This window comes from Serinus canaria, chromosome 23 (genome assembly GCF_022539315.1).
Source record: "Serinus canaria isolate serCan28SL12 chromosome 23, serCan2020, whole genome shotgun sequence".
Lineage (NCBI taxonomy): Eukaryota > Metazoa > Chordata > Aves > Passeriformes > Fringillidae > Serinus > Serinus canaria.
This window is the reverse complement of record NC_066336.1, coordinates 222,972-250,844: the sequence shown is the minus strand read 5'-3', so window position 1 is coordinate 250,844 and position 27,873 is coordinate 222,972. Positions and strand designations below refer to the sequence as shown.

The following is a 27,873-nucleotide window of genomic DNA, read 5'->3' as shown; positions in this document are numbered from 1 at the left end:
AATAATTTCCAAAATAATTTCTGGGTTCCAGCAGCATGCTCATGTGTGCCGTGGGATTCATTATGGGGCTGTGGATCTTGAGCTTTTGTCATCCTTCCCCACTGGTGCTCTCTCAGTGGCTGTTAACCTCAGTTCCTGTGAAATCCTCCATCCCATTCCATGTTCCTGGGATGCACGAAGCCCACGAGCTGGTGGATTGGAGGCTGCACATGGACAGTCACTGACTCCAGTAGGATCAGGGCCCAGCTCTGCCCTCCTTCCCACTCTGTCACTTTGTCTCCTTGAAGACTCTCCTGATTTTTCCACCAGTAAAACAGGATATGCAATGCCCATTATCCTCAGCAAATCGCTGCAGGGTGTCTCGGCCTGGGAGGCTGCAGTGGTCAGTGTACCTGGAAGTGCTGGTTTTTGAGCCACATTCGGTCTTTTTTAGTAATAGTCATTGCCAGAACTCATGGAAAATCCTGTCTGCAAACCTCTTGATAGTCACTGTAGTGTGTTTTGTTCTGTGGGTTTTGGGGTCAAAGGAGTTTATAACGGGGATTTCAATGGCTTGATCAAGAATGTGGCTGATTTCTCTGTCCTGGTGTCCTGTTCCTCAGCCTGTCACACCTTCTGGGTTTCGTCTGGGAATGAAACTGGAGGCAGTGGACAAGAAGAACCCATCCCTGGTTTGTGTCGCCACCATCACAGACATGGTGGAAAACCGGCTGCTGATCCATTTTGATAACTGGGATGAGAGCTACGACTACTGGTAAGAGACTGTTTCTGATACATGTCTGAAGGTAGACTGGCTTTGTTTTAAATGCAGGCCCTAAAGTTGGGAGCTTTTATCAATTTTCAGGCATCTGAATAATTACTTGGTGTTTTCACAAAGAGCCAGTTGCCCGGTAGTTCCCTCCCTTGTTTGAGTGCTGGGCAGCTCCATGCAGAACCAGTGGGGGCTGCCTGAGCTGTCTCGGAAGCACTGGAGGTAAGAAAACTTGTGGTGACTGAAGGGGCTCCAGGAGAGCTGAACTATGGTCTTTGAACAAGGGGACAGGACAAGGGCAATGGCTTCCCACTGCCAGAGGGCAGGGATGGATGGGATATTGGGAAGGAATTGTTCCCTGGGAGGGTGGACAGGCCCTGGCACAGGGTGCCCAGAGCAGCTGGGGCTGCCCCTGGATCCCTGGCAGTGCCCAAGGCCAGGCTGGACGGGTCTTGGAGCAGCCTGGGATAGTGGGAAGTGTCCCTGCCATGGCAGGGGTAGAACAGGATGGGCTTTAAGGTCCCTTCCAACTAAACCATTTCAAGATTTACTTTGTATTTCCCTTTCTTTTCGGACAGCTTGAATGCCTTGAAAACCCAGTGTTACGCATTCTGACAAGGCACTGCTTGTCTTCTACACCATGATCACACCCACTGAAAGCATCTGCTCACCCAGCAAAGGCCTAGCACACAGCATTTGAAATCCTGCCTTTCTTTTTACTTTCCATCTGACTGGTGCCAACTTTCCCTCTTTGGTACAGGTGTGAAACAAGCAGCCCATATATCCGCCCTGTCGGCTACTGCCAAGAAACTGGAACCCCCCTGACAACACCACCTGGTAGGTTGCAAGTGAGACTTACTTTCTGCCTCAGCCAGAAAATCTGCAAACTATATCTTCCACATAATTACATATTTGCAAGTTCCAGGTTTGCTTCAGAACTCTTTACTGCCTGAACAATATTGTTATTCCTACTTTTTGCCACTGCAATTTATGTTGTTTCATAGTTCATCTAAAAAATCTGTCTCGGTTTGAAAAGACAGGTGTCTGCTAAGGAGGGCAGGAGACTCTCTTGAAATTAAAAATGTAAACCACCCCCCTCCAAATTATTGTAATTTTTAAATAAAGGATTCTCAGGCAAAGAGAATAACAGTTATTTATTAGGAAAAAATAAAAATTAAAAGAAAATATTAAAATAAAAATGCAGTAATACAAAACAACCCTGGCAGAGTGAGAGCAGGCCCTGGCACGCTGTGACTCAGGGTGGGGGCACAGTCCCATGCCAGGGGGGCTCAGCCCTCCTGCAGTGCCAGCTGTGGCTCTGCTGGAGCAGGGATCCTGCACAAGGGGGGAGTTTTCCTCTGCAGCTCCAGGGCTGCTGGAGATGGGCCTGCTCTCCCTCTGGGAATGCAGGGCAGCAGAAAGCTGCTCCTCTGGGAATGCAGGGGGCAAAGGCTGCTGGGCTGTTCCAGGGCAGATTGGATCCAGGCAGGAATGCTTGGCTCCTCCCCTGGGCGCAGCATCTCCCCATGGGATGCTGGAATTGGATCAGCCCTGCAGGGACACTCAGTGGCCATGGACAGCAGAGATCTCCTGGAGGGAGGGTTGGCTGTGGCAGAGAGAAAGAAACCTGCCCCAGGCACAGCAGAGAGCTGCCCAGCTCTGACAGGGGGGGACAGAACAGCCCCAGCCACATCTTACAAGCTAGGACAAAATGGAACAGGGTTTGGTAATTTATAATTGAATTTGATTTTAGAAGGGAGAAAGTGAGAAGGATTTCCAGCATTTCCTTCAAGGTGAGCTGGGAGAAAAAGGATCTGTACAATGATTTCCTAGATGGAATTTCTGGAAATCACAGAATACTCTGGGTTGGAAGGACCCACAAGAGTCATTGAGTCCAACCCTTAAATGAATGGCCCATACAGGGATTGAACTATGACCTTGGCGTTGTTAGCACCATGCTCTAATGATTTCCTAGATGGAATTTTTGGGAATGAAGGAGTAGCTGAATCCACATCTCTTTCTGCTGTACTGGAATTTGGTAAATGAAGAGAATGTTGGTGAATGAAGAGAGGACGGAACGTACAGCGAAACCAGTGTTATTTTCAGGCCTTGGAAGTGCTCGTTCAGCTTAAGAATTGCAAACATAAACAAAATTAAGCCTGACATTTATCAGACCGACAGCCCTGCAGCAAGAATTCCTGTAATTGCTGTGTTCCAGGTTCAGTGGAGCAGGAAGCACTGCCCGATCCCTCTGCATGGGGGGAATTGGCCTCAGTGTCTTCACTGTAGATGTAGAAGGGGTTATGAACATTCCCTCTCAGCAGCACCACATCTGTCCCTGCTCCTGGAAGGTTCAGCAGGGCTGGGCTCTACAGCTCTCTGCTCATATCAGGATTTCCTGTGCCCCCACAAAACCTGCAGCCAGTTCTGGTCTCTCTGCTAAAGGACTTAAGTGCAGCAGTTTGCAGGCTGTGTTCTGCATTTTGTCACTGCACCCGCCTGCCAAAAAGAACCTGTCCTGGGGGCAAACATTACCGCAATAGGAAAAACGTGATACAGTTTCTTAAATGTAATTGCCTGTGAGGGACATGGCTCTGTTGTTAGAGCAGCACACCTGTGGAGCCTTTCCTCTCCATGCTGCTGGGTTTACACAGGAGAGGAGAAGGTTCTACAGTCTTACAGGTGCTCACATATAGAGTAGTTAATAAAACAGGAAATTAACTTAGTAATGCCATTGCACATCACAGAATCGTCTGACTAGCTCACAACTCACACTTGGAGTTTTCTTCAGAGGATAACAATTGATGAAGCTATGCAGAAGTGAACTGGCCAGGGTTTGAGCTCAGTGTAAAACTGGGGGACTGGCAGAGCTGCTCTGGGTGCTGAAGGTGGAGGGTAGGAGCAAACAGGCCACTTTGCAGCACCATGCATTGTAAGTGATCATTATAGTGTCACAGAGCTGTCTTTTAGCTGTTTGTAACAGTAAATGTGGGGGTTTTCTTACAGAAATGTTTATTCTGTTTTTTCAGGACACAGGGATTCCAAAGCCTTCTCATGGGAAAGGTACTTGGAAGAAACTAATTCCCAAGCAGCTCCTGCAAGAGCCTTTAAACTGGTAGGTGAATGTCTTTGATTGCTCTTGCTCAGGTGCTGTTATCCACCCTTTTTTGCTGGAGGCCTTATTTGAACATGGTTCACCTTGCCTGGTGCTAACAACGCCAAGGTCATAGTTCAAAGTGTGGTGAGAGATGTCATCTGAACATAAGAGGGCTTTGCTCCAGAATAGGGAGCCTGGTCAATACTGAGAACTCCCTTCTTTGGATTCTTCCAAAGTGAAGTGTCTTCCCAAGAGGCGTGCAGCTGCCTTGTCTGCCTTCTTTCCTGTTTTCCAGACATTTCTGCAGCCATTGTTCTGCTCCTTCAGATATCAGGTTTTGAGAGAAGAGTAGAAAGACCAATTCTGGCCCTCATGAAACTCCAGGGTGCAAATTTGCAAATTAACATCTAAAGCTGTGTTTCAAAAATGAGACAAAAAAGAAAAGGTATTTGATATATCAGCAGTTAGTAGGACTCTTTCAAGATCAAACCTCGTTATTTTTTCTGGCTTGGTTGGATTGAAGTTCAAATAAATGGCAAAGCTATTGATTTTTTAAAAAATAATTATTATTATTCCAGCTAGCAATTACAGGAAATCAGTACATAAAAATGCAGGTTGAGAGCCAGAACAGGCATTTCTCACTGAATTAGCTTTTAACAATTTTAAAGAGCTGTCTTACGAAGTCTGGAGACACGGGTCATCAGCACAAATAGCAGGTCTTGGGTCTGGATTTCTGCCCTCTCCACCAAAAACTCAGGAGACAGCTCCAACGTAAGCATTGTTATTTCAGCCCATCCTCTTGGGCTGGCAGTTCCAAAACATTCCTAAGCTATTGCCAAAAGGGCAGCAACCCTTCAGCAAGGCTTAAGCAAAGAGCCTGGCTCCTCTTCTGGGCAGGATTTGGACCTTGAGCACTCAGCTCCTTCTTCAGGGAGGACAGACAAGGTTGGCTGGTTCAATAAGATGCTCTTGAAAATAAAAGCAGTTTAGATTGTATATTTTGTGGTGTGTCCAGTGTCTGACAGCCCATTGATAGATGTCTGTGTCCTGGTGAAATGGCCAAAGAGGAACTTCAGGTGTGGAGTTAAACCCCTTAGCTCAGGAGTGCATCTCCTTCCTGCCCCCAGTCGCTAGCAATAACGAGGGTAAGGAAGACTGGGAGGGAAGAGTCATTTAATTAACCTGGTCATGTTCAAATAGACAATTTATCATTTCTTGCTAAAGCCCTCGCCTCTATGTGCAGAAGTGAAGAGGGACATGTTTTGAACGAGCATTCGTAACCCCCTGCTGAGGAGGTCAGAGGAGGAATAAGCTGTCGGTTGCTTAGAGGTTACCTAGGGTGCTGCAAAGGGCACACATCAGGTCAAAGGACTTGAAGGAGTTTTCTTAAAGTCTTCAGGGTTTGAGGAAAAAGGTGAGTGAACCTCTGCAGGGGAGGCTCCAGGGCCAGGGCTGCTGTGAGCCCCAGCACAGCAGCTCCCAGCAGTTGTTCATGAGCAGCACAGGTGTTGTCATGGGGAGTAATCTGTGCAGTGAGGATAACTGATAGCCAGGTGCTGTAGCTGATGCCAGGGAGGATGTAGGGTAGTGCAGAGAGGCTTCACCCAGTGGTTTGTTCAGATGTGGAAAGTGGAGAACTGGCCACTGTCCTTACTGGTGTGACATCACAGAATAGTCAGGTTGGAAGAGAGGCTGGAGATCATCCATTCCACCCCCCTGCCAAGACAGAGTCACCTGGAGCAGGTGACACAGGTGGGTTTGGAATGTCACCAGAGAGGGAGAGTCCACCCCCTTCCTGGCCAGCTGTTCCAGTGCTCTGCTAGACTCCATGAAAAGTTCTTCCTCATGTTGAGGTTTCAGTGTTTTATTTCAGGGCCATTGCTCCTTTTCCTGTCACTGGGCCCTGCTGGAGAGTTTGGCACCATCCTCTGACACTTGCTCTGGAGATAATTATATGGACTGCTGAGATCTCTCCTCTTCTAGAGAAGACCATGTCCCTGCTCTGTGGGGAGGTGTGCTGTCAGGCTGGGGAGGCCATGTCAGTGGAGCCGCATGTGGTGGTCCCTGGCCTTTTGTCTGTGAGGGAAGGGTCTCTTGTTTTGGCTGGGACAGCTCCTCTCTGCTGAGCCACCTCAGGCTGCCTCTGCAGCAGTTTGGGGCTGCTGACAAACACTCAGCTAAGTCCTCTCGGCAACTCTTATTTTAACCTCTTGGAAACTCTGATTTTAGCCTCTGGACAGTCTGCCATGTGAGATAACCCAAAGCTCCAAAGGCAGCTAGGGGTGGATGGAACTGGAGCACATTTCATTCAAAGCAGGTGCCAGCTCTGAACTCCAAGGCTTTTTAGCATTCTGCTTACAATCCTCTCTTCCAGCGTCCTCCTCACGGATTCCAGGTTAATACGAAGTTAGAGGCTGTGGACAGACGAAATCCCATCTTGATAAGAGTGGCAACAATCATTGACAAAGACAGCCATCGCGTGAAGGTATGACCTTCCTCCCAAGTGCAGAGCCTGTGCTGAGAACCCTGGGATGGGGGCAGTGCAGGGAAAACAACACTTGGGATCAAAGAGCAGCAAACAACAGCCTGGCAGCTGCTGTGGCCTCCAGGCCTGCCCAGCTGGAAATGGTTCCTGTTGCTGTGTTTTGCTGAAATCTGATGGACTTGGCCTGGTGTTAGTTACTGTTCTAACCTAGCTGTTTTCAACTAACACTTTGACAGTGTGATGTCCCGTCTCTTGGCATATTCCCTGGGATCTCTGTGACTGATGGCAGCAGGAGTGTTCCGCTGGGGAAGATGCCTATCTGCATTTTTTTCCTATCAGGAAAGGGAAACCCAAAGCAATTTAAACCCTGGTACATGTGGGAAGCAGCGTCATTCTCCAGTACAAATTTGTCACATAAATGCATTTTAACCTAGTCTTTTCATGCAAATATATTGCCCAAATAATCCGTTGTGCTTTGGATTCTGAAAAACTAAGTATTAACCAGCTAGAGTGGAGGCTGCACTGATGGAGACTCCTTGGCCACAATTCTCCTTCCCAAAGGATGATTACATGGGCAGGAGTGGAATTCACTCCCTGTTATCTGGCTGGTTCTGAGTCTCATTGCTGTGAACAAAAGCCAAGCTTTGCCAGTCCATAGTGGCATGATACTCAATTCATACATTGAAACTTTCATGCATGAACAACCCAGTCGTCTTTAAACTCCAGTAATCCTCAGTCTCTGTTAACCTGACCTGGATCTGAGCTACTGCCAGTCTCTTCTCCAGCAGAAAATTGCAGCTTGTTCACTGCAAAACTCATCATGCTTGTTGGCTTCTATGGTGGTTTTGGGATCCACAGAAAACAAAACAAATAAGCATTTGTGTTTGCATAGCTTCGGACTTTGCATGTTAGAGCATCCCACAGGCTGTGGAGTGACAGACTGTGTCACCACAACCTGGTTATTCTGTGAAACACAGATGCAGGAAAACAAAGAGTTCAGCTGAGCACAGAGATGATTGTGCCTGACTGAAAAATTGATCTGAAAGACTGAATGAATCAGCCCCAAGCTTGAGCAAGGTGAAACAAAGGGGGAAGTTAACATAACAGCTGAGTCATGCCTGAACTGTGTCTTTCCCTGAGACTTCTGCTTCTTTCAGATACATTTTGATGGCTGGGACCCTCACTACGATTTCTGGGTGGATGCAGACAGCCCTGACATCCATCCTGTAGGCTGGTGTGACAAAACTGGACACGCTCTGCAAGTCCCTCTAGGTAAATACAGCACACACTTCTGTTATGCCAGATAAGTTCCTAAGTGCAGTCTGCTCCTCATGTGCAAATCTGTTTATCTTCCTTTTTTTACTACTCCCAGGTGCTGAAGATCCAGAGGGAGCAGTGGGACAGGTGTGTCCTACTCCGGGCTGCCAGGGGATCGGGCACGTCCGGGGCCCCCGATACGGAACACATTACACGTATGTGGATGAGAGCTGTTAACGACAGCCACAGCAGCTACAACAACAACAACAATAATAATAATAATGATGCAGCACCAGGCAACTGCGCTGCACTGAAATGGTCTCAGGGTAGTTCTTCTGGAGAAGCTATAGCTGCAATCGCAGCGCCCTCGTGTGTCTGAGCAGGCTGCTAGAGCATACATTTTGTTCATACCTCTATAATCATGATAGCTGCAATGCAAACATACTCATTCACTCCAGTTTCTACATTCCAGCAGTACTGAGGGAGTTATATTTGTGAAATAATATACCCAAGAACAACGTGCAAGGAGACAGTTAAAGAGGAGAGGGCATGGGAAGGATGTTAAAGTAAAAGTGAGGAGAGGTTGCTCATGTTTTGTGCTCTGCCTTTTGATTTCTTGTGTGCTCTTGGAAGAGGAAGCTTTTTCTCAAATAAATTATTTTAAGAGCAAGAAAACAATCTCAGGTGGGAGGTCAGAAGACCTGGTAGTTTATAATACAGCAAAGGACTTTGAATTTTTCAGTCTGAAAGTTTCAGAACTTTGTTGATTCATGAAATGTTGTTCCGATAAGCACATTAGAGAGGATGAACTCTTGTCCTCTGTGGTGGGTCTTTACCAATATGACTTTGGATTTTAATTCTGCCATACAGTCCCCTGCTTTCTCACACCTAGAGCTGGGTAACAGCATCTCCTGAGATGGCCTCATTTTTTCTGGGTTTGTGAGGGATTTCTGTTCCTGAGGTAGGGAAGACTCTGTATGACTGTAAAACTTTCATTGTCCTCTATCTTTTTTGTTTCTCCATCACAGCTTAGTTGGCTGCCCATACTCTGATGTGAACCTCAGCAGAGAAAACCTCTTACAGGACCGGCTGAGTGGGGAGAGACCTTCCCCTGGGAACATCATGCAGAAAGCCAGGAGGCTGGAGACCCCTGGCCCATTGCTGGGAGCGGGAGAGTCTTCTCAGGGCGACTCTTCACAATCCAGGTGAGCTGGATTTTACTCTTGGCCAGGTACTGGGAGCAAAACCATTTACAAGGATGAAAACCACTGGAATTGGCAGCGACACAGTGGAGCATTGAGTTCATCTGCCTGTAATATTGACATCACTCTTAACATAGAGTAGTGCACTTCTGTACCCTCATATGCCTTAATAAGTTTCTTGATTCTTTAATCCTGGTGCTCTGGTCACATTCCAAAAAAGGAAATTGCAAATTTATGTCTCCATAAATTTTTCCTTTCTGTTTCAATTTAAAATATGTTATTGTCCTTTGTTTTCTGTCCTAAAACTGTCAAGCCAAGGCAATTTTGCACTATTAAACTGTAACTGTGATCCACCCTGGGTCAGCTGAGCACTGTGTGTGTATCACTTAGCAGCAAACAAGCCGAGCACTCTCAGATACTTTGTTTTCTCACAAGAAAATCCTGCTACTGAGCAGCATTGAAGGCAACTGCCTTGGTTCTTGAAGTGCAGGAGTCAGTTAAACCTGTCATGGGACTGACCAGGATATGAAGGATTTTTTAAGATCATTTTTAGTCTTCACAAGTCCAGTCTCACTAGGGCAAACTCCATCAATACTTCAATTTTTTGTTGTATGTGAAGGCTTATCTATATTTTAAAGTTCATCTATTTGTTTAGATTTATAACATTTTCAAGATCTATTTGTCCAGGAAAAAGGAATGAATGCGTCTTTCTCCTCCCTACCCTTCATGGCCAAATTTGTTCCTCCCATGCTGCAGCTATGCAGCCATCTTCATTCCCTAATTTCCACACCAAAATTGGTTGCATTTCAATGGCAGTCTTACCTTAAAGCTCTCGGGACATTTTGAATTCTCACAGAATAAATGGCATTTTAGAATTGTAATGTATTTCTTTTCTTCCAAGTATTTCATTTCCTGATAGTGGAAGGTCTGAATTAAGCCTGTAAGTCTGATATCATCCTGCTGCTTGTCCTCCCTTGGCCAACTCTTTAGCTCAAACTTCGTAATGGAAACTCTTAAATGTTACCCAGAGGTATCAAGATTCAGAAATGTTAAATCTCTTGCTTTCACCAAAATACAGTGGTTTCCTGTAGCTGCTGGGATCAGAGTCTGAGTCCACAGAGGCTGATTTATTTCACTTAAACTCTCTCAATCCTTGCAGAAGAGGAACAAAGCACTTTGTACTCATGGAGGGGAGAGGACAGTTCTGCCACAAGGTGGTGGTTGTTGTTCTCACTTGCCAGGAGCAGCCAGCTTTGCTCTCCTGTGGGAAAAGGGAACAGAGGATGTCAGCTCAGCTACTGCCATTTATCTGTCTTTCCAGAAAATCTGCACCAGACAATGAAAAGTGGTGTCAAAGCAGCATCCTCACTCCATCAGATCAATCGGAGGATAGTCGGGAGAGAGGCTGGGGAGAGGAGGATTCCTCTGCAGACATCAAAGCCACGCCAAAAATGTAAACAATACTTTTGTAATGAATTTTCATGCTTTAACAGTTGTGTTTCTTGATGCTGCTGCTCTATCTGAAATAAAGATGTAAATAACAAACAGCCCAATTTGATTGAAGTTTTGCAGCAGAGTGTTTTAGAATGACATGGTGAATCTCCTCCCTTCCTCCTGTTGTTTTGGGCCCTCTCTTTCCTGGAGTAAACTCAGATCTGAGTTCTGGCCATGAATTTAATAGAATAGCCCTTAGCTCAGAGAGATGTCAGGGATAGAGCTTTTGCTTATTTTAAGAGGAAAAAGTTTTTAGTTTCTATAAATCTCATTTATCTTTGGAGAAGAAATTGCATTCATTTCTGTGTCTTCTGAAATGTTTTACAATTGTTGCTTTCAGGCTCGGGTGCTCACATGCCTATATCAAGTTTCAGCTGGTGAAACAGGAAAGCAATGGGAAAGGTTGGTTAAGTTTTATTCCTTCTTTCTGTGTGTGTGCCTATCTCTGCAATATCCCCCATAGTCAGGAGGAGCATTCCGAATTCACAGATTTTTTTGTCTTTATTGCCACAGTCAAGAGAAAGCACATGCTGGAGATGATGGCAATTCCTTTAAAATGAGGAGAAAGGGTAAAATTACTTAGAAGTGAAAGATTTAATACTTTGTAGAGTGGACCCTTGTATTTATTAAATGAGAAGACAAGTTAGCATTGTTTTTTTTGCCACTGCAAACTCCTCTGTAGTGACAAGGGGTTCCCAAACAGTCTGTGACCTTTGTCAGGCTGTGACAGAGCCAGCACAGGGCTCCAGGGAGACTTGCTCAAAACTGAGCAGATAGTTTAGGTTCCATCAACCCCTTTTTTAGACCCTCATGGGTATTCAGAAACATATTCTGAATCATTGGAGGACTTTTTAAAGGTTCTCTTAAGGGTTAAAAAGAAAATGAAAAGCTAAATGGAAAAACAGTGATGTTTTTTTTCTGGTATGTGACAGGTTAAGTTATCAGAGCAGCTTTCTGCTATCACTTTAGCAAACCATATGCTTAACTTTCAGATTTACTATAAAAAGCCATTTCAGAGAACGGAGCTGACCAGGCTTTTAGGAGGATTTAAGATGGTAATAAGTCTCCAATCAAAAATAGCTAAGCAGGCAGAAACTGGGACAGGTGCCTGGATGTTGAATTTTTTTTTTAAATTTTTTTAATTTTTTTTTTTTTTTTTAATACTCATTTTTGCCTAGTGCTGAGTTCTGTAGTCAGAGCTGAGGGATCTGCTAGCTCCAAGCTGCAGTTGCAGCTGGCAGGGAAAGCTGCCCACTCTCCCTTCACATTCACCTTCCATGGAGTGATGGAAATTAGGGGAGGGAAATGCAATCATCCACTGACCTGTAATTTCACAATTAGCCAGAGCTTTCTTCCCAGCTGTGTTTAAACTATGAGATCACTACTTCTTCGTCAGAGGGCAAGTCACTTGTCTAGGTCATGATTTGCGTGCTTAGTCCAAGGATTTGTGCTCAGTGGAGAAAAGGAATTGGTCTGAGATAGAAGTAATGCCCACCCAAGCAGGAATGTGGCAGTGGGGGAGGCACAGGTGCGACCTCCTGGAGCAGGAGGTGGGGACAAGACCAGGTGCTGTCCATCCCCACCAGTGCAGCAGGGAAGGAGCGGGTGACAGCCCTCTCAGGAGCAGGTCCTGTGCCCTCTCTCCACCCAGAGCTCCTGAACTAAGCAGTTCTTACTCAGGCTTTATTTATACTCCCTTGGTTTCATTTTTAGGAATTTGATGTTATTTGATGCTGTCCCATGACTGTTAGGGATGTGGAGATGAGATGAGTGGGCTCTGGGGCCAGGGGAATGACTGTTCACTAGGACAGGCTTTACCTCCAGAGCTGCTTCCCCTTCAGCTAGGGGGCAGGTGGCAAGCCCTGGGAATCTGCTTTTTCTTTGTATTTCTGCCGTTTTCCTTTGTGCTTTCCACGTAGTGGCTGCTAACTAGCAGGGGCAGCAGGGGCAGCAGAGCAGCAGGAGCAGCAGAGGCAGCAGGGCAGCAGGGGCAGCGGGGCAGCTGGGGCAGCGGGGGCAGCGGGGCAGCAGGGCGGCAGGGGCAGCAGGGCGGCAGAGCAGCAGGGGCAGCAGGGGCAGCAGGGGCAGCAGGGGCAGCAGGAGCAGCAGGGGCAGCAGAGCAGCAGGGGCAGCAAAGCAGCGGGGCAGCAGGGGCAGGAGGACAGCAGGGGCAGCAGGGGCAGGAGAGCAGCAGGGGCAGGAGGGCAGCAGGGGCAGGAGGGGCAGCAGGGGCAGGAGGGCAGCAGGGGCAGCAGGAGCAGCAGGGGCAGCAGAGCAGCAGGGGCAGGAGGGCAGCAGGGGCAGCAGAGCAGCGGGGGCAGCAGGGGCAGCAGGGGCAGGAGAGCAGCAGGGGCAGCAGGGGCAGCAGGGGCAGGAGAGCAGCAGGGGCAGGAGGGCAGCAGGGGCAGCAGAGCAGCAGGGCAGCAGGGGCAGCAAAGCAGCGGGGCAGCAGGGACAGCAGGGGCAGCAGGGGCAGCAGAGCAGCCGGGGCAGCAGGAGCAGTAGGGGCAGCGGGGCAGCAGGGGCAGCAGAGCAGCGGGGCAGCAGGGGCAGGAGGGCAGCAGGGGCAGGAGAGCAGCAGGAGAGCAGCAGGGGCAGCAGGGGCAGCAGAGCAGCGGGGCAGCAGAGCAGCAGGGGCAGGAGGGCAGCAGGGGCAGCAGGGGCAGGAGAGCAGCAGGAGAGCAGCAGGGGCAGCAGGGGCAGCAGAGCAGCGGGGCAGCAGGGGCAGGAGGGCAGCAGGGGCAGCAGGGCAGGAGAGCAGCAGGGGCAGCAGGGGCAGGAGGGCAGCAGGGGCAGCAGGGGCAGCAGAGCAGCGGCTGCTCCAGGCACGTGGATTTGGTGGTAATGCTCCGGGATGCCACGGGATGGCGCTGGGCAGCCTGCGGGGGTGGGCGGGGGGGGGAGGTCGGGGGTAGCCCCCTGTGCAGTGTAAACCAGGGGAGTGCTTCCCAGCCTGCTCTCATCCTCTGCCTGGCTTCCTGTTGTATAACCAGCACATCCCTGCAGGACCGTGACTCTGCACTGCTCCAGTGATCTCATTAGGGAGGGGAGATTCCTTCTTCCTTTTTTTGCCTTGGTTTTCAGAACTTCACTTGACACATGAAGAGGGAGCTGATGTCTGGAGGTACCTTGAGCACTCCTGGCTTGGGATTCTCCTGGGGACCGAGCCCAGGCCATGCTGGCAGCACAGGGCGGTGACTACAGCTGGGGCTGGAAGGGTGCCATCAGTTCCCAGCCGAGGATGCTGTTACCAGAATTCCTCCACCTTGTCAAAAAAATGCTGCAAACATCTTCTCTGTTAGCAGCATGACATCATTTTCCAGGGAAGAAGCTAATGATAAAGCCTCCAGCCTGGCAATCTTGCCTTTTATTTCCCTCTCTCCTGCTCGGCAGGGGGAGAATGTCCTGAGAGCTCCATGTGCCACACAGTAGCCGTGCCTGGCTCTGCTCACCCTGCCTTGCTTTCCCCTCCAGGCTGTGACCCTTCTTCCTGCTTTGGTGTAGTTGCTCCTACTTGAAGCCTGGCTCTGACTTGTCTTGTTTCCTTTTTCAGGCCCTGATTCGGATCTCCAGCAGGCCCTCCACCAGTCTATCTTCATGCCTTCCCTGGCCTCTAACCCGACCCACCGCCTCCATCTCTTCTGGGAGCAGCACTGCAGGCTCTTGCCAGAGGTCTTAGGCCTGACAGCCAAACAAGTTGCCAAATGGACTGTGGAGGAGGTGAGTTACCTGTTCCACCCTCCCGGCATGCAGGAATGCCAGAGCACTCTTCCTCTGGAGTGCTTGTTGGGAGACATCTTCATTTCCTTTCCTCTCCTGGGCAGTGCTCTTCTGTTTCCTGTGCGTGTGCCACAGCTGACTCAGCTGGAAGTTAGACCCAAGACCCTTTATCATGAAGGGGAAAGGACCCCTGTTAACCCTCTGGTATCCACAGCTTATTGCCCTCAAAAGGATTCCCTCCCTCTGTTTATTTATCCCTTGATTTCTCAGTCCTCAGCCTGAAGCATCATTCTGACAGCCGATTCCTTCCTCTGATCTCCCTCCCCCTCTCCTGTGACTTTGCTGCTGATTCACTTTTACAGTGCAGAGAATTCCAGACTGCACTGTGCATGCCCACTCCTGCTGCATCTCCCTGCCTGAGGGAGGGAACAGAACTGCCCACAGCCTGACCTGGTTTCTGGCAGAGGTAGCTTTGCAGCTGGAGATGTGTCTCTGCAGCTCTCGAGATGTCTCCTGTAATTAGGTGGTGTGTGAAAAAGCCAGAGTGTTTTGTGTGCTGAGTAGTTGGTTTTTGCCTCAATGCCTTGGGCATAAATAATATTTCTCTCTGTGCTTGGGAAGTGGTTATAATTTAGATCCTGGTGCTTAATTGCAGGGCCTTTAATTCCAGAGAAATGTGCTGTAGAGTTGTGCTTGCAAGGATGCAGGGAATCTGCAAAGCAGGAGAAAGGTACTGCTGCTCATGATGCAGAGAGGATTTTCAGAGACTTTTAGAAAGTGTATTTTCCCTTAGTGCCTCTTAACATTGGATAAATCCTATCTTGACTTTGCTCTTCATGCTGGAGGAGTGGTAGGAGTCTGGTGGGATTTGCAGTGATGTGGGAGATGGGAACCACAGCAGCTGGAAAAGGGGACAGAGCAATTAGTGCTGATGTTTTAAAACCTGGACCTTTTTTGTGTTGAGTTTTTGTGGTTTGGTGGTAGTGTTGGGTTTTGGTTGTGTTTTTTTTTGTTCTTTTTAATAAAAATGTCTTAGAATTAAATTCATACTGAGGAGGGAAAAAACATCTCTGAAAGATTTACTGTTCCTGTCCTTTTGAGAAAGCTTCCAATGATTTTCCAAAAGGTCTTTTATCAAATCAATAAAGTCAGAAGCAGATAATCCTCTGACATGATAATCAAAATCTCTTTCTTTTGGATAAAGCAGGAGGCTGCTTCATGGGAGTACAGTGTCAGGATTCAAGCCAAATAAAATTTGTCCTTTGCAGTTGACCTTTAAAGCAACTGCTGGGTAAATTTAACTAGGATATTAGTTTGATAGCAGATGAGTGTGAGCAGGGACTCAGACATGGATGCAGGGCACTGGATATAGTGATTCAAACCCAGAATAAACTGAATTCTGCTGTAGCCTGAAACAGCTGGGGAACTTTTGGCTGCCAGTAGCAGTGTGAATGGCACATTAAAAAGCTCAGTTGTAGCACCACAATGTACTGGCTGAAGTCATTACAGGTTTTATCTTGAATTTCAGTAAAGTGCATCTCGTTTTGAAAATTATGTTCATCACAGATTCCCAGAGGAATCAGTTTGGATTCTCTCTGAGCACCTGCAGGATCAGCATATGCAGTGCAGTGTAGCCACAGATGTGGGAGTTGAAAGCAGCAGGACTTGCTCTGTGTTAGGGAGTCCAAAGTACGTTTGGTCTGTCGGCATTTGGGCTCCCAACATCTTCCTGGAGGGCAGGAACTCTGCTGCACAAAGGAGTCCTGAAGGAGTCCAAAGGAGTCCTGTGCTGCTCTGAAACAAGAGTGATGAGGGTCTAAAATTCTCCTTTGGTTTCAGGCTGAAGAACTGTTTTTATTTTATAAAACCCACATTAAGGAAAAATACGTTGCTTTAATTCTCTGCTGGTTGAGAGCAGCAGAAATGGCAGAGCAGCAGCAGTAGCAGTATCGAGGGGCCCTCAAGCTAAGAAAGTCGTGGTAACACTGAGCAGTCACTGAGAGTAGTTACTTTAATGCAGCTTTGGTATTTATTGAAAGCTTCCTGTCATGTTTTCAGAGCACAGACTATTGAGATGTGCTAGAGTTGTATTGTTCATTAGTTAATCCTGCTTCAAATGCCAATACCCTGGTGGGGGGGACTGTCCTTGTGCCAAGTGTAGGTGGATTTCTAAACCCCAGTTAACCCAGCTCCTCTCTGGGCCTCAGAGGGGGCCAGTCCTGCAGTAGCTGTTGAAGGGGTGTGGTGTGGGGCTGCCTTGTCACCACAGGCTGATTTCAGTGTCTGCCACACATCAGCACCTTCCAGAAGGGTGGTGTCCATTTTCCAGGGTGTTCTCAGGATTGCACAAGGCTCTTTCTCAAGCCCTTTCCCTTCACCAGCGTGCTTTGGGAGGTAAGAGTCTCTAGCAGGCAGTTCTGAGCCATGGGATGGTTACAGCAGGAAGGGCCAGCAGACCTCCCCATAGAAAAGCTCTGATCCCATTGAGATGTTCCCAACCTGTCCAACACCTGTCCCACCCTCACTTTGAGCCCTCCCCATTTCAGCCTTTCTCAGGGTTCAAGGCTTCCCTTCCAGTATTGTGGGGTTGTGTTGGATTGCTGGGGTGTTTTGTTCTTGTGCTCCCAAGCCTCCCTCGTCCCTCAACTGCCCTATCTTGGTTTGGGAGCCCTTCTCCCCCCAGTGACACCCAGGCAGGTCCCTGTGGCTCGGTGGTGTCTGTCTCATGTCCAGGGGACCTTCTCTCCCATTTTCTCCTCTTGCATCTCTCTTCCCTCTGTTCTCCATTCCCGGTAAACCCCAGGGCTGCTGTTTGCTCAAGAGGCCTCTCCAGTGGTGCAGGCAGCTTGCAGTGTCCCTACAAAGGACTTTGGGGCAGATCAAAGGTCTGTCACTCCATGTTAGTGACAGTAGCCAGCAGCAGTTGTGCAGGGGAGGATGCAGGAGCAAGCCAAGCCCAGGTCATTCATTGCCTAGAGAGGTCTGCCAGCCTCTCAGTGCCACAGACACTGCAGAGCACTCAGCTCTTGCCCCAAGGATCCAACTGCCTTGTAAATTCTCAAAGGAGCCAGACCTGGCAGAAAGATTTTCAGTTGTGTTTTAATTATTAGCAGACAGGGGGACTCAAAAGGAAAGTAGTGTTTTGTTATTGGTTATTAATAGGAGTTTACGCTTCTACAGAAGAAAATTTGGAGTCCCTGTCCAACAGATAGGTGGATTTTAGGGGCTGCCTTTAAGATGGAGCGGAAGAGGAGGATGAAGGAGAGGGATGCTCTGCTTTCAGGTTACGTAACAGAAGCCACAGGAGTCAGAGCTGCTGCTGCCAGGGCAGAGTAAACCTGGAGGGCACTCTGAGAGCCCTGTTCCTGCCTGGCTGGAACTGGAGGGGAGGGAATGACTCCAAGGGGTATGACGATCTGGAGGTACAGGGGTGTGATTTAGGAGAGACTTTGACAATTTTGAGTTGAAGGGAGCCTGAATCTGACAGTGACCCCTCCCAACTGCTTGTTTGTGTACAGGGAAGAAATGTCACATCTGGAACAACTCACATGGTTATGCCTCATGAAGCAGAGCTCCTCCTGCAAGGGAGCATCCAATTAACAGGAGATGTTTGATCTGATTATGCCTCAGTGTACAAATCTCCTGTGAACCAGTGAAGCTGCAGCTGGAGAAGACAATGCACATTAAGTCATCCTCGGCTGCACTCAGGGCTACTCCTCACACTCCTTGGTGTTATATAATGTAACCCCAGGGCTGCTTGCATGAGTCCAGGGAGATTATTCCCAATGTTAACAGATTCCTTGCCTAGAAAGGTTTTCCCTAATGTGCAATGTAAAATTAACTTTTATTTGTTTAATCCTCTTGGATCCATGGATCCTGTGCACCCAGCACAGATTAAATGAAACCAAAACTCCTTTTCCTTCTCTTCTGCCTTCCTCCTTTCCATCTCTTCTGCCTTTGCATGTTGGTAAACCAGCAGTGCTCATTCAATTGGTTTATCTTGTCTCTTACAGGCATGTCATCTTGGGAAACTGTCTACATCTTTTTTTCATGTTTGTTTTACTTTCCAACAGTACTGTAGAGAAAGTGAAGTTGTGAGTGAATTTAAAGTTGTCTAAGCCATATATAGCTTTTTATCTGTAAAAATAATTTTGATCCTATGAGAACCTTGTAGAGGAGTGGAGAAGCTGGGTTCTTACACAGAGAGAAATGGTCAAATGGCAGTAGGGGCAGTTATTGGTGGTAACCAAAATATGCAGAGGAGTTGCAGCAACAACCCAGCAATGTTTTCCATCTATATCCTTCATTCAAGTGAGAGTTTTGAGTATTTAAGTTTTAAAAATTCTTGCCTAGGGAATTCTCATACACAAATAAGAGGGTTTTTCTTGATTATATCTCATTTTAATTTTCTGTGTTTCCTTTCTCTTACATGCAATTGCAGGTGGTGAGCTTTATCCAGCGTTTACCTGGCTGCAAAGAGCAAGCATCTGTGTTCAGGGAAGAGGTAAGTGGGGTGGGCCCAGACCCTGTGCTGCAGATCCCTGGAATTACAGCAGGGAGCTCAGACCTGCTCAGCCCTTTCATTGCAGTGATATTTAGGAGGCAGCCTCAGCATGGAGCTGAATTCCAGCATGGCTAATTGCATCTTGCTGCTTTAAATTTCCCCTGCAGTTCCAATCATGGAGCTTATGCTTAACATCCTCTCTTGGACCGTTGTGCCATGGGTTTGGCAGTGCTCTAAAGATGCCCTGTTGGAATGGCTAGTGAGGATCTCAGCTGCTGTCTCTAACAAGGACATATGCCTGTTTCTCCTGGGGAGCCTGGCAGGCACAGGATTTCCCAGGAATCTCTGGCTTCCCCCGTGGGCTGGGGTGAGAGCAGGAGGGGAACCTTTAGTTGGACAAGCAGAGGTTGGAAAGTCAGAGCATGTCCTGTGTGATGTATGTCCTGTCAATACTGCCATGGGCTGGGCTCTGCTCCCACTCCTGGTGTGTTCACCATGGCCTCTGGGAGACCTCCGTGGGCACAGGGTGTGGCTGTCCTGGTTTTTGGCACAGCTCTGTGGCTGCATCACAGACAGGGATCTCTTGGGTGCTTCAGCTTCCACTTACATTTCAGGTATCACTCAGAGGTTCTTTAGGAGCCCCCGATGAATTTGCACAGATGCATCTGGTCCTGGACTCATCTCACAGTGTGGGTGGCTTGTGGGGCTGGAATTCTTCCCTTCTGTCCTGCTCAGGTCATTCCCCACCTACAGAGCTCCCTTCAGCTGTGGGCACCAGTGTCAGAAGCACGTGGAGCTCCTCAAGTGAATCCAGAGGAGACCAGAGAAATGCTCCAGGGGCTGGAGCCCCTCTGCTCTGGAACCAGGCTGGGAGAGATGGAGGTGCTCACCTGGAGAGGAGAAGGCTCCAGGGAGACCTTAGAGCCCCTTCCAGGGTCTAAAGGGCTCCAGGAGAGCTGGAGAGGGTCTTTAGATGAGGAGTGACAGAACAAGGGGCAATGGCCTTGACCTCAGCGAGGGTGGGCATTAGAAAGAAGTTCCTCCCTGTGAGGGTGGGGAGGCTCTGGCACAGGGTGCCCAGAGAAGCTGTGGCTGCCCCATCCTGGAAGTGTCCAAGGCAAGGTTGGACAGGACTTGGAGCCAGCTGGCATAGTGGAAAGTGTCCTTGCCCATGGCAGGGGGTGGAACAAGATGAGCTTTAAGGTTACTTCCAACCAGAACCATCCCATGGTTCTGTGATTCTGTCCTCAGAGCTCTCCCGTGTGGCTGTAGGAGCTCCAGGGAAGGGCTGGAGCCACTCCTCCTGCATGGCAGTGACTGGAAAGGGCAGCTCTGCAATCACTGTCTGCTCCATAGCTGGCTCCCTTTCAGGGGGAATCAGGCTGCAGTGCATTTTGTGGATTTATGTATCTGTGTTTTGTTTTCCCTTGTTTTAAAAACTAGAGACTCACACAAAATAGGAAGCAAAACAAATAGAGGCTTGCAAAAAGCACTGTCCACAATGTGACAATACAGCAGAATACTTATGAACTGAATATAGTGGGAATAGTGAAATTTGAATCCATCAAATGAACCCATCTTTCACTGTAGCTGTGTTAAAGGGATTTCTAGGAAAGGTGTATACAGAGGGGAGATGTCCAAGCAAATCTCCTAATAAATCCAACCATTCTCCCTGTATTTAATTTCTTCTGGTCCTGAACACATTGAATACTTTCTGGTTCTGGGAGTGCAAATAGCCACAGTCTGTTCTAATCCTTATTTTCTGCAGTCTCAAAGTGTGGTTCTCTAGGCCCAACTTAGAGGGGCTTTTCTTGTTTTTCCAGTTTATGCTCAAACCACATTGTCAGTTTGAAATTAAAACCCTTTTAGCCTGTTCTTTGGCCAGAATACAGGTGTGAGTGACAGGAGAGCTGAACTCCCCCACAGTGTCCAGGATCAGCCTCCAAGTGCTTCATGTCCAGGATAAATAAATCCCTTGCAGGCTTCCCTTGCTGGGGGGCTGGAGGGGGAGAAGTTGCTGCTTACATTAGGAGTGAAGAGAACAAATTGTGCACAGAATTCTAAAACCCATCCAATAAGATGGAACAAAGGAATGAATAATAAAGCACAGACTTGCTTCTAGGTCCAGTTCAGGGCAGGACTGTTTAAAATAAGTGAGTGTAAGGAAGTGCAGTGAAAATGAAGCATAGGAATAAATAATATTGGACACAAAGCCATTTTGAAATGTAGGACTGTTTTCCAGCAGTTTTCTGCTCCTCTTGACTATGTTATTTAATTTAAGCAGCACAGTCCTATTTGTTTCAAGCTATTTTTAACACGTTCATTGCAGCACTGTAGACTTGAGGCAGCTTGAAAATAAGATTCAAGGACATAGTGTGGCCATCTGTGGTCTGGGAGCACTGCTGTCATTCCCAGTGCAGGAATTAACTTCCCAGTTACTCTCAGTAGCAGGTTAAGTAACTTGCTGAGGGTCTCTTGTGTGGTGAGAGGTGGGAAAACCAAATCTCCTGGCTCCCAGCTCTTTGCTTTAATTATGTGTTCTCTGAGTTTACTCAGTGTTTCCTCTTGCACCTGGCATTGACATCCAAAAATATTCTATTTGGGAAGACTACTGAAATAGCAGAATTGTTATTCTGGCTGGGCTGACTGTCCAGTGCTGTGTGCTGCACTGGTGAGCATCAAGTGAGAGGAGGAGACTGTCAGTCTCTGTAAATGGATTTTAATGGAATAACTCAGGGAGACACTTATTGTTTGTCTGTGTCCATTAATCTTTGGCTTCATCCCTATAGCATTTGTGGTTTATATTAATTATATCTGTGTTGTCTCTGTGAATGTTCTTACTTGAGTGAATTTTTAACCTTTTTCAGAAACAGTGTGTCCTGATTTTACTCGCTGTTACCTACAGTATCCTGTGTTTCCACATGGTATTATGTTCATCACTTGCTTAATTTGCATCTAATCAAATATATGTCCTTGTTGATGGATTAGGAGGCTCTGTTTTTCCAGCCATATTGCATCTTCACTGTGCCTTAATCTGTATAGCATATGGAATCATGGAAAGGTTTGAGTTAGAAAGGCCCTTCAAAGCTCATCTCATTCTAGCTCTACCACGGGCAGGACACGTGGAGTGTCTCCATTCCTAGGGAAAGCACTGTGAGATGAGGTCTGTGTGCTTTGGAAAGGGGACATCAGGGGGTGTAGGGGCCAGAACTAGGCAGCAATCCCAGAGTGACCAGAAGTGGAAATCCTTCCTGTCCCTTGGTGGTTAATCCTTGTCCTGCTTGTGTTCCATCCTCCAGCAGATTGATGGCGAGGCCTTCCTGCTCCTCAAGCAGAATGACATCGTTAAAATACTCAGCATCAAGCTGGGCCCTGCCCTCAAGATCTACAATGCAATCCTCATGTTCAAGTCAGCAGAAGACAACTGAGAAGAGGCCTTTGGCAGATCCAGGAGGAATTGACAGGGAATGGGTGTTCAGCTGTGAGCATTACAACACACCAGGTTGTAATGTACAGGTGGATTGAGACTCTGATGTATTTTAAGTAGGATTTAGTAAAAATGGTTTGAGGTTATAAAAATCCTGCCACAGTCCGGAATATGGGGCAGCTTCACTTCCAAGAAGAGGATAATATTATATTTTGTAATTGAATTTGGTTTTGATATATCAATCTCTTTTTGAGATCAAGAAGAAACTCCAGTTCTAAGGGGAATCCAGGGTAGCACTGGTGGAGCTGCAGGAGCAAGAAGAAAGTTTTGAGTAAAACTGGCTTTGTGTTCAGTGATAGTGCCTGAAAAACTGAGTGACCACCAGCGAGATTAATATGTTCTGTGTAATAAAAGAGAGAGGAAAAAGATGCACTTCAAAGCAATTCCCCCCTGTCCTTCACTGCTGTGACTCACGAGCTGACCATTTCAGGACTGATGGTTAAATTCCACTTTTCCATACTGATCCTGGTTGTTGTGATACCCTTGGCTGCTGGGCTGCTTACACCCCAGCAGGAAGGGAGCATGGGCAGAGGGTTTCCATCAGGGATGGCTTGCTCTGGTTCTGCCAGCAAGCAGAATGTCCTCATTCCTGTCATTCCCTGTCAGGAGGCAAGGGCAGTGCGGGTGGGCTTCGGGTAGCAAGGATCCCATAAGGGCATCTGCTGCTGGAGACAGAGAGGTGTTTTAGCTGTAGTTCTCCCATCAGTGCTTTTGTGCAGCTCCTTCTGCACCAGGAACATCTGGCAAAATGGCACACTCAAGAGCACTTGGGGATTGGTGTGTTTGTTCTTGCCCTCTCCACTGTCAGCCAAATGCTAGGAAAAGGAGTTGAAAAGCCAGCAGTGGCCAGAGTGTGTGTGTAAACAGATTTCCTAGAAACAAGTGGCTTTTCTTTTGAACCATCCAAACTGATGAATGTGAAGTCATTTGGCCTTTGCCCCTTGAGGTGGGCTTCGATGTGTTCTGCCAGAGAGCTGGAGGGCAGGGTAGCAGCTCCTCTGCCTCTTGGAGGGGAGCAGGCAGAGCACACAGGGGTGTGAGAGTGGAGAGAAAATCAGGGCTTAAACAGCAAAATGAGGGAACTTCCCAAAAGAAAGAGAGCTGCAGTGTGGTGGGGGGAGAGGAGTGGAGCCTGGGTCTGTTCCTGCATTTGCAGCCTGTCCTCTCCTGGCTGGGAGCACAGGTGGTGCCTGCAGCAGCAGAGGCAGTTTGAGGAGCATGCTGATGGAGATCTGGGGTGGAGGTTTCCACACGGGCACTTCCCAAGTCCTGCTCTCCCCATGGCAGATGCACCGAGTCCTGCTGGGCTCCTTGCGCTGTTCCCCTTGCTGCTGGCAGCACCAGCTCCTGGCTCTCCCTCTGGCCACTCTCCCTGATGGCTGTTTGGCCCTTCTAGAACCACCTCAGCTCAGGCAGCCCCTGCAGCCCTTCATCCATAGCTGCCAGGCTGAATCCTGTGTGTGGGAGCCCCTGGGAGCACTGGAGCTGCCAAAGGCAGGTTCTCCCCTCAGCCTCCGCCAGCCTTTGGGGTGTCTCAGGGCACTGCACGGGGGTGAAATCCATCCACAGGCACCTCAAACTCCCTTGGCGTCTCTGCCACCAGCGTGGCTTCCCAGGAGCTGTCAGGAACAGAGCGAACATGCTGTCCATGACTGTGTGGTGACACAAGGAACACACTTGTTCCCCCTTCTGTGTCACCCACATTCTGTGTCCAACCCTCCTGCTGCTGAGAACGTTCTTGGGACTTGTCTGAAGCAGGAGGTTCCTTAAAATTGTAAGTAGAATCCACTCCACTGAAGCAATTCAGTCCTGGAATAATATTTAGAGCAGTTTTTTTCCATGTTTTTTTTTTTTTAATAAGAATTTTAGGAGTTTAAGCCTTCACAGAGAAGACACAGGTTTGGTGGGATATTTAATAGCTGAACCATTAAGTATCAGCCAGGCAGCTGCAGGGGAGAAATTGATTACAGTGTTAAGGACTAGGCAAGGGGTGAATTTAGTTTATTAAAATACATTTTTAGTATGATAACCAGTGTATTCACCAAAGAGTCACATTCCTTTATCCCACTCTGCACATCCAATGTCAACATTAAGACTTGTAAGTGGCATGTCCTGTCCTCTGACAGAAATTGCCTTCTGGGCAAAGCAAAACTGTTTCTTGACAACTGGAACAGCAGATCCAGAGCTGGGCTGTGTTATTCCTGGCTCTCCACTGACTTGCTAAATAATCCTGAGCCCTTCCTTGCCTCAATTTCCCCCACTGTGACACCCAGCCAGGTGGGGCAAGTGCAATTTTGCCTTTTTCTTGTTTCAAGCAGGCAGGTCCTTCCAGATTTTCTGTTTCACCTCCTTCCTTTGGGAGCCTGATTTGGAGGACAGCAGATTGCCTCTAGCAATAAACCAAAATATAAAATAATTCAATTTTTTTTTACTATATATAGATGGAGGATGAAGAGAATCAGTTAAACAAGCCATGAGATTCTAGTCAGTGACATTATTCAAACAGAAGAGAAATCTTTAATCCTTGGGGCTTCTGAGCCAGCTGGATCAAAGAGGGAAATGTGTACTTGGAGGTTGTTCAGTGACAGCCAGCACAGTGCTTTCAGCAGGGGGGAAGGAGGAACCTTTTAGGGATGAAAGAAGGAGGAATGTGCTTCTTGTGCCTTTTTTTGTAATCTGATAATTGTCTTTGCAGAGCAAGCAAGAATGTGCACACATTTATTACCCACTCCTTTCCCAAATATAGCTGTATTCCAGTTAAATCCAGCAACAGGACAAAGGACTTCCAGTGTCTTCACTGGACACATTTAAAACTCGCTGATATTTACAATATAGCAAAAACCAAAACCATCTCATCTGTTAGCCCTGTAATTTAGCAATTCATCGGTTGCTGGTGCCATTCCAGTTGTGTCAGAACAGCTGGTTCCTGCTGCCTGTCCAAACTCGGCTCTGCCTGTTCCCAGTCCTGTCCAGGCCTGTGGCACAGCCAGGGCTCTGCAGAGGCCTTTGGTTATCTGATGCCTTCTGAAATTTGAAATGTGCACTTTGAAGCAAAAATTCAAAAGTTGTGGCTCTGGGGAGCAAATCTGAAGCTGGTTAATGCCACATGGGGTTGAGATGATTTTGAGTCTGCTGGATGTCAGCAAGAACCAGTTGTTGGCCCAGCTGAACCCAGGAGTCTCTTAGCAATACAGTTATATTCCTTACAAGCAACTCGGAGCTGTGTCAATTCCCATGGGTCAGCAGTGCAATTAGGAATTTCCAGTTCTCAAAATCTTATTCCTGGCTGTGGTTTTGTTCCCTTTTTGTTTTTGAAATACAAAGCAATCAAATTTTTCTCTTTTTCTCTCCTTCTCCTCGGCTGGGAGTCCTGTTAAATTTTTTCTGTGCCATCACCAACAATCATCCCCATAATCCAGAAGCAGCAAATTTCAGCTCTGGCTAATAAATCACATTAAAGTTGGACAGGAGCATTTGGCATCGCTGACAGCAAAACTCTGTTGCTGAAGGAAAAGCCCAACACTTGGCCCAGGGATAAGCCAGTTCAGCTGTACAAGATTTCCTGCCTGCTACTTTTGTGCCCTACTTAGGGATTTATACCACAGAGAGCTTTAAAGATTTTGACATCCCCCCCATGATGTGATGAGCCAGCTTACTTTGGAGATTCCTGTTACTTGAACTGGAAGCACGTGTAGGGGAAGATATCAGGGGCTCAGCTCAGCCTCAGAAATTTCTGCCTGTTCTAAACCAAATACTTGAGCTTTTCAACACTAGCCATGACCTTGTACTCCACCGATGCTTTCCTCTGGAAATGTGAATAAAATTAATATAAGTTCACACCTGGTTTGTTTCTTCTTTGTGTTGGGCTGACCTCAGCAGTGCTCAGGGAGACATGGGCTGGCTTCCCTGGAGGGCTGGCACTGGGAGGGCTTGGTCATCACATTGTTGTCCTTCTCTTAAACGGCAGTCACAACACAAGGCAGCGTCTTAATTTTTATCTTTTTGTCTGTATCTCTCATCTCTCTGCTTGAGCTCTCCTTGATGTGCTCACAGGACAGCACTGGCTGCTGCAGCTGATTCTCCAAGTTCTCACTCTCCTCTGCTGCTGCCAGGTTTTAATCATAAAATCCTGGGATGATTTAGGATGGAGAAGACCCTAAAGACCATCCAGAGGTGGAGTAGCTACAGCTGCTCTGAGCACCCTGTGCCAGGGCCTCCCCACCCTCCCAGGGAACAATTCCTTCCCAATATCCCATCTATCCCTACCCTCTGGCAGTGGGAAGCCATTCCTTGTGTCCTGTCCCTCCAGTCCCTTGTCCTAAGTCCCTCTCTGGGTCTCCCAGAGACCCTGTAGGCACTGGAAGGTTTGTGCTTTCCTCTTGAATTCCTTAATCCTTCATGGTTTCCTATCACAAACAATCCCAGAACTTCATCTTCTTAAAGCAGCTCTCAAAGTTGGGTTTTTAACTAAGACTAGCAAGAACTTGTTCTTAGTATGAAGCCATGTTAAAACTGCATTTTAGAGTCAGTCTATTTTCCCTTTCCTTAATCCCCCCCCCCTCAGCTTCTTCACTCTGTGTCCATAACCATGATAATTACCTCACCTGTTTCTGTGCTAATCTGATAAATTGCAAGCCAGTCTCTAATGTGCCCCAAAATGAGGCATTGAACCTTTCCTCCTGCTCCTGCCCAGAGGTGTCTGGAGCTGCACCTGCAGCAGGTCACTGGTCCAAGGGCAGAGGGGCCAGGGCCACATTGGCAGCTGAGGTTTGCAAGCCTTCTGAGACTAAAAATATTGGAGAGTTGGCTCCCAGCCATAATTTCTAAACTATCCCATCTTCGAGGTAAACATTTGCTCTCGTTGGTTTTTCCTTTCCAACGTTTTTGCTTCTATTTAAACTGTGGTTTGTTTGCTTTTGTTACCGTGATCGGATTCCCGGTCTGGGGAGCTGGGCTGCTTGGAGCAGGCTCGGGAACATCAGATGCTGCTCTGTACTCTTGTTAGCTCCCTTGGGGCTGTGCTGGCTCTTGTGGCTGTGTCCTTTGCACTTCAGAGATCTTAGTTTCTCCTCAGCAGCGATTTTTTCCCCCACAGTTTTGACAGAGAAGTTTGAGCAGAGCAAGGAACATCAATTACCCAAATGGCTGATTGCATTTGCAGATTATTCTGCTCAGGCAAACATGAAATTTTTTTGTCCCAAGTCATATTTCTCCTTTGGCAGGGAAAACCTGTGGTTGATCTTTTTGCCTGTTCAAATTACTCTTTCAGCCCTGACCATGCTCTGTGGGACTGGTTTGTCCTTTGTGCTAAGACCCATCACACGATGCTCAGCGGGCTTTGCAAATCCCCTGGAGGGACGGGAGGGTCTCTCATTTTATTGAGTGACCTGCTGTTAGCTGTGGGTGTACAGGGAGGGGGGTACGGACCCCAGCTCTCACCTCACACTGTCTGCATCCTGCACCACCCTGGTTTCCACAACAAACCTCATCTGACAACCTAAAATTCTCAAATCCTACAACTTTCTCAGGAGCAGGAACTGTAAAGACAAACCACTGCACTCTCCTGACAGGCCAACCCGGTGGGAAGAAGGATGTGGGGATGGATGGAGAAGGAACCTGCTGTCTCCATCCTGCACTCTGCAGCTGACGGGCAAATTCCAGCTTCAGGAGAAAAAGAGAGTGGTGGTATTAGAGAAAAATGGAGCATTGGAGAGTTCAAGCGGGCTGTTGTGCTCTGCCCAGCCAGCTGCAGAAGTGCCAGACCTTTCCCAAATACCACTCCACTATTTATTGACTTTGCCTGTCACTTCCCCTAATATTTTCTTCTCCTTGCCACCATGTACAGCCTTGGCTTATTAATTGCCCCCTGACACTTT

General features: G+C 47.8%; 1 protein-coding gene across 9 annotated transcripts in view; it reads left to right on the top strand.

Annotated features, from left to right (window-relative positions):
- The window catches only part of LOC103822554 (lethal(3)malignant brain tumor-like protein 4), a 39,052-nt gene extending 13,218 nt beyond the window's left edge, over window positions 1-25,834 (top strand). For 8 of the 9 annotated variants that reach the window (XM_018922475.3, XM_018922476.3, XM_050983413.1 and 5 more), the window contains 12 exons: window positions 603-754; window positions 1,512-1,588; window positions 3,781-3,866; window positions 6,223-6,333; window positions 7,491-7,605; window positions 7,706-7,805; window positions 8,619-8,795; window positions 10,114-10,245; window positions 10,627-10,688; window positions 13,840-14,006; window positions 18,448-18,510; window positions 21,810-25,834. In XM_018922475.3, coding sequence (XP_018778020.1) covers window positions 603-754; window positions 1,512-1,588; window positions 3,781-3,866; window positions 6,223-6,333; window positions 7,491-7,605; window positions 7,706-7,805; window positions 8,619-8,795; window positions 10,114-10,245; window positions 10,627-10,688; window positions 13,840-14,006; window positions 18,448-18,510; window positions 21,810-21,938 — 1,371 coding nt within the window. In that variant the 3' untranslated portion in view covers window positions 21,939-25,834. The remainder of the gene's footprint in view (window positions 1-602; window positions 755-1,511; window positions 1,589-3,780; window positions 3,867-6,222; window positions 6,334-7,490; window positions 7,606-7,705; window positions 7,806-8,618; window positions 8,796-10,113; window positions 10,246-10,626; window positions 10,689-13,839; window positions 14,007-18,447; window positions 18,511-21,809) is intronic. The other variant, XM_018922477.3, reaches the window with a different exon arrangement.
- The last annotated feature ends 2,039 nt before the right edge of the window (window positions 25,835-27,873 follow it).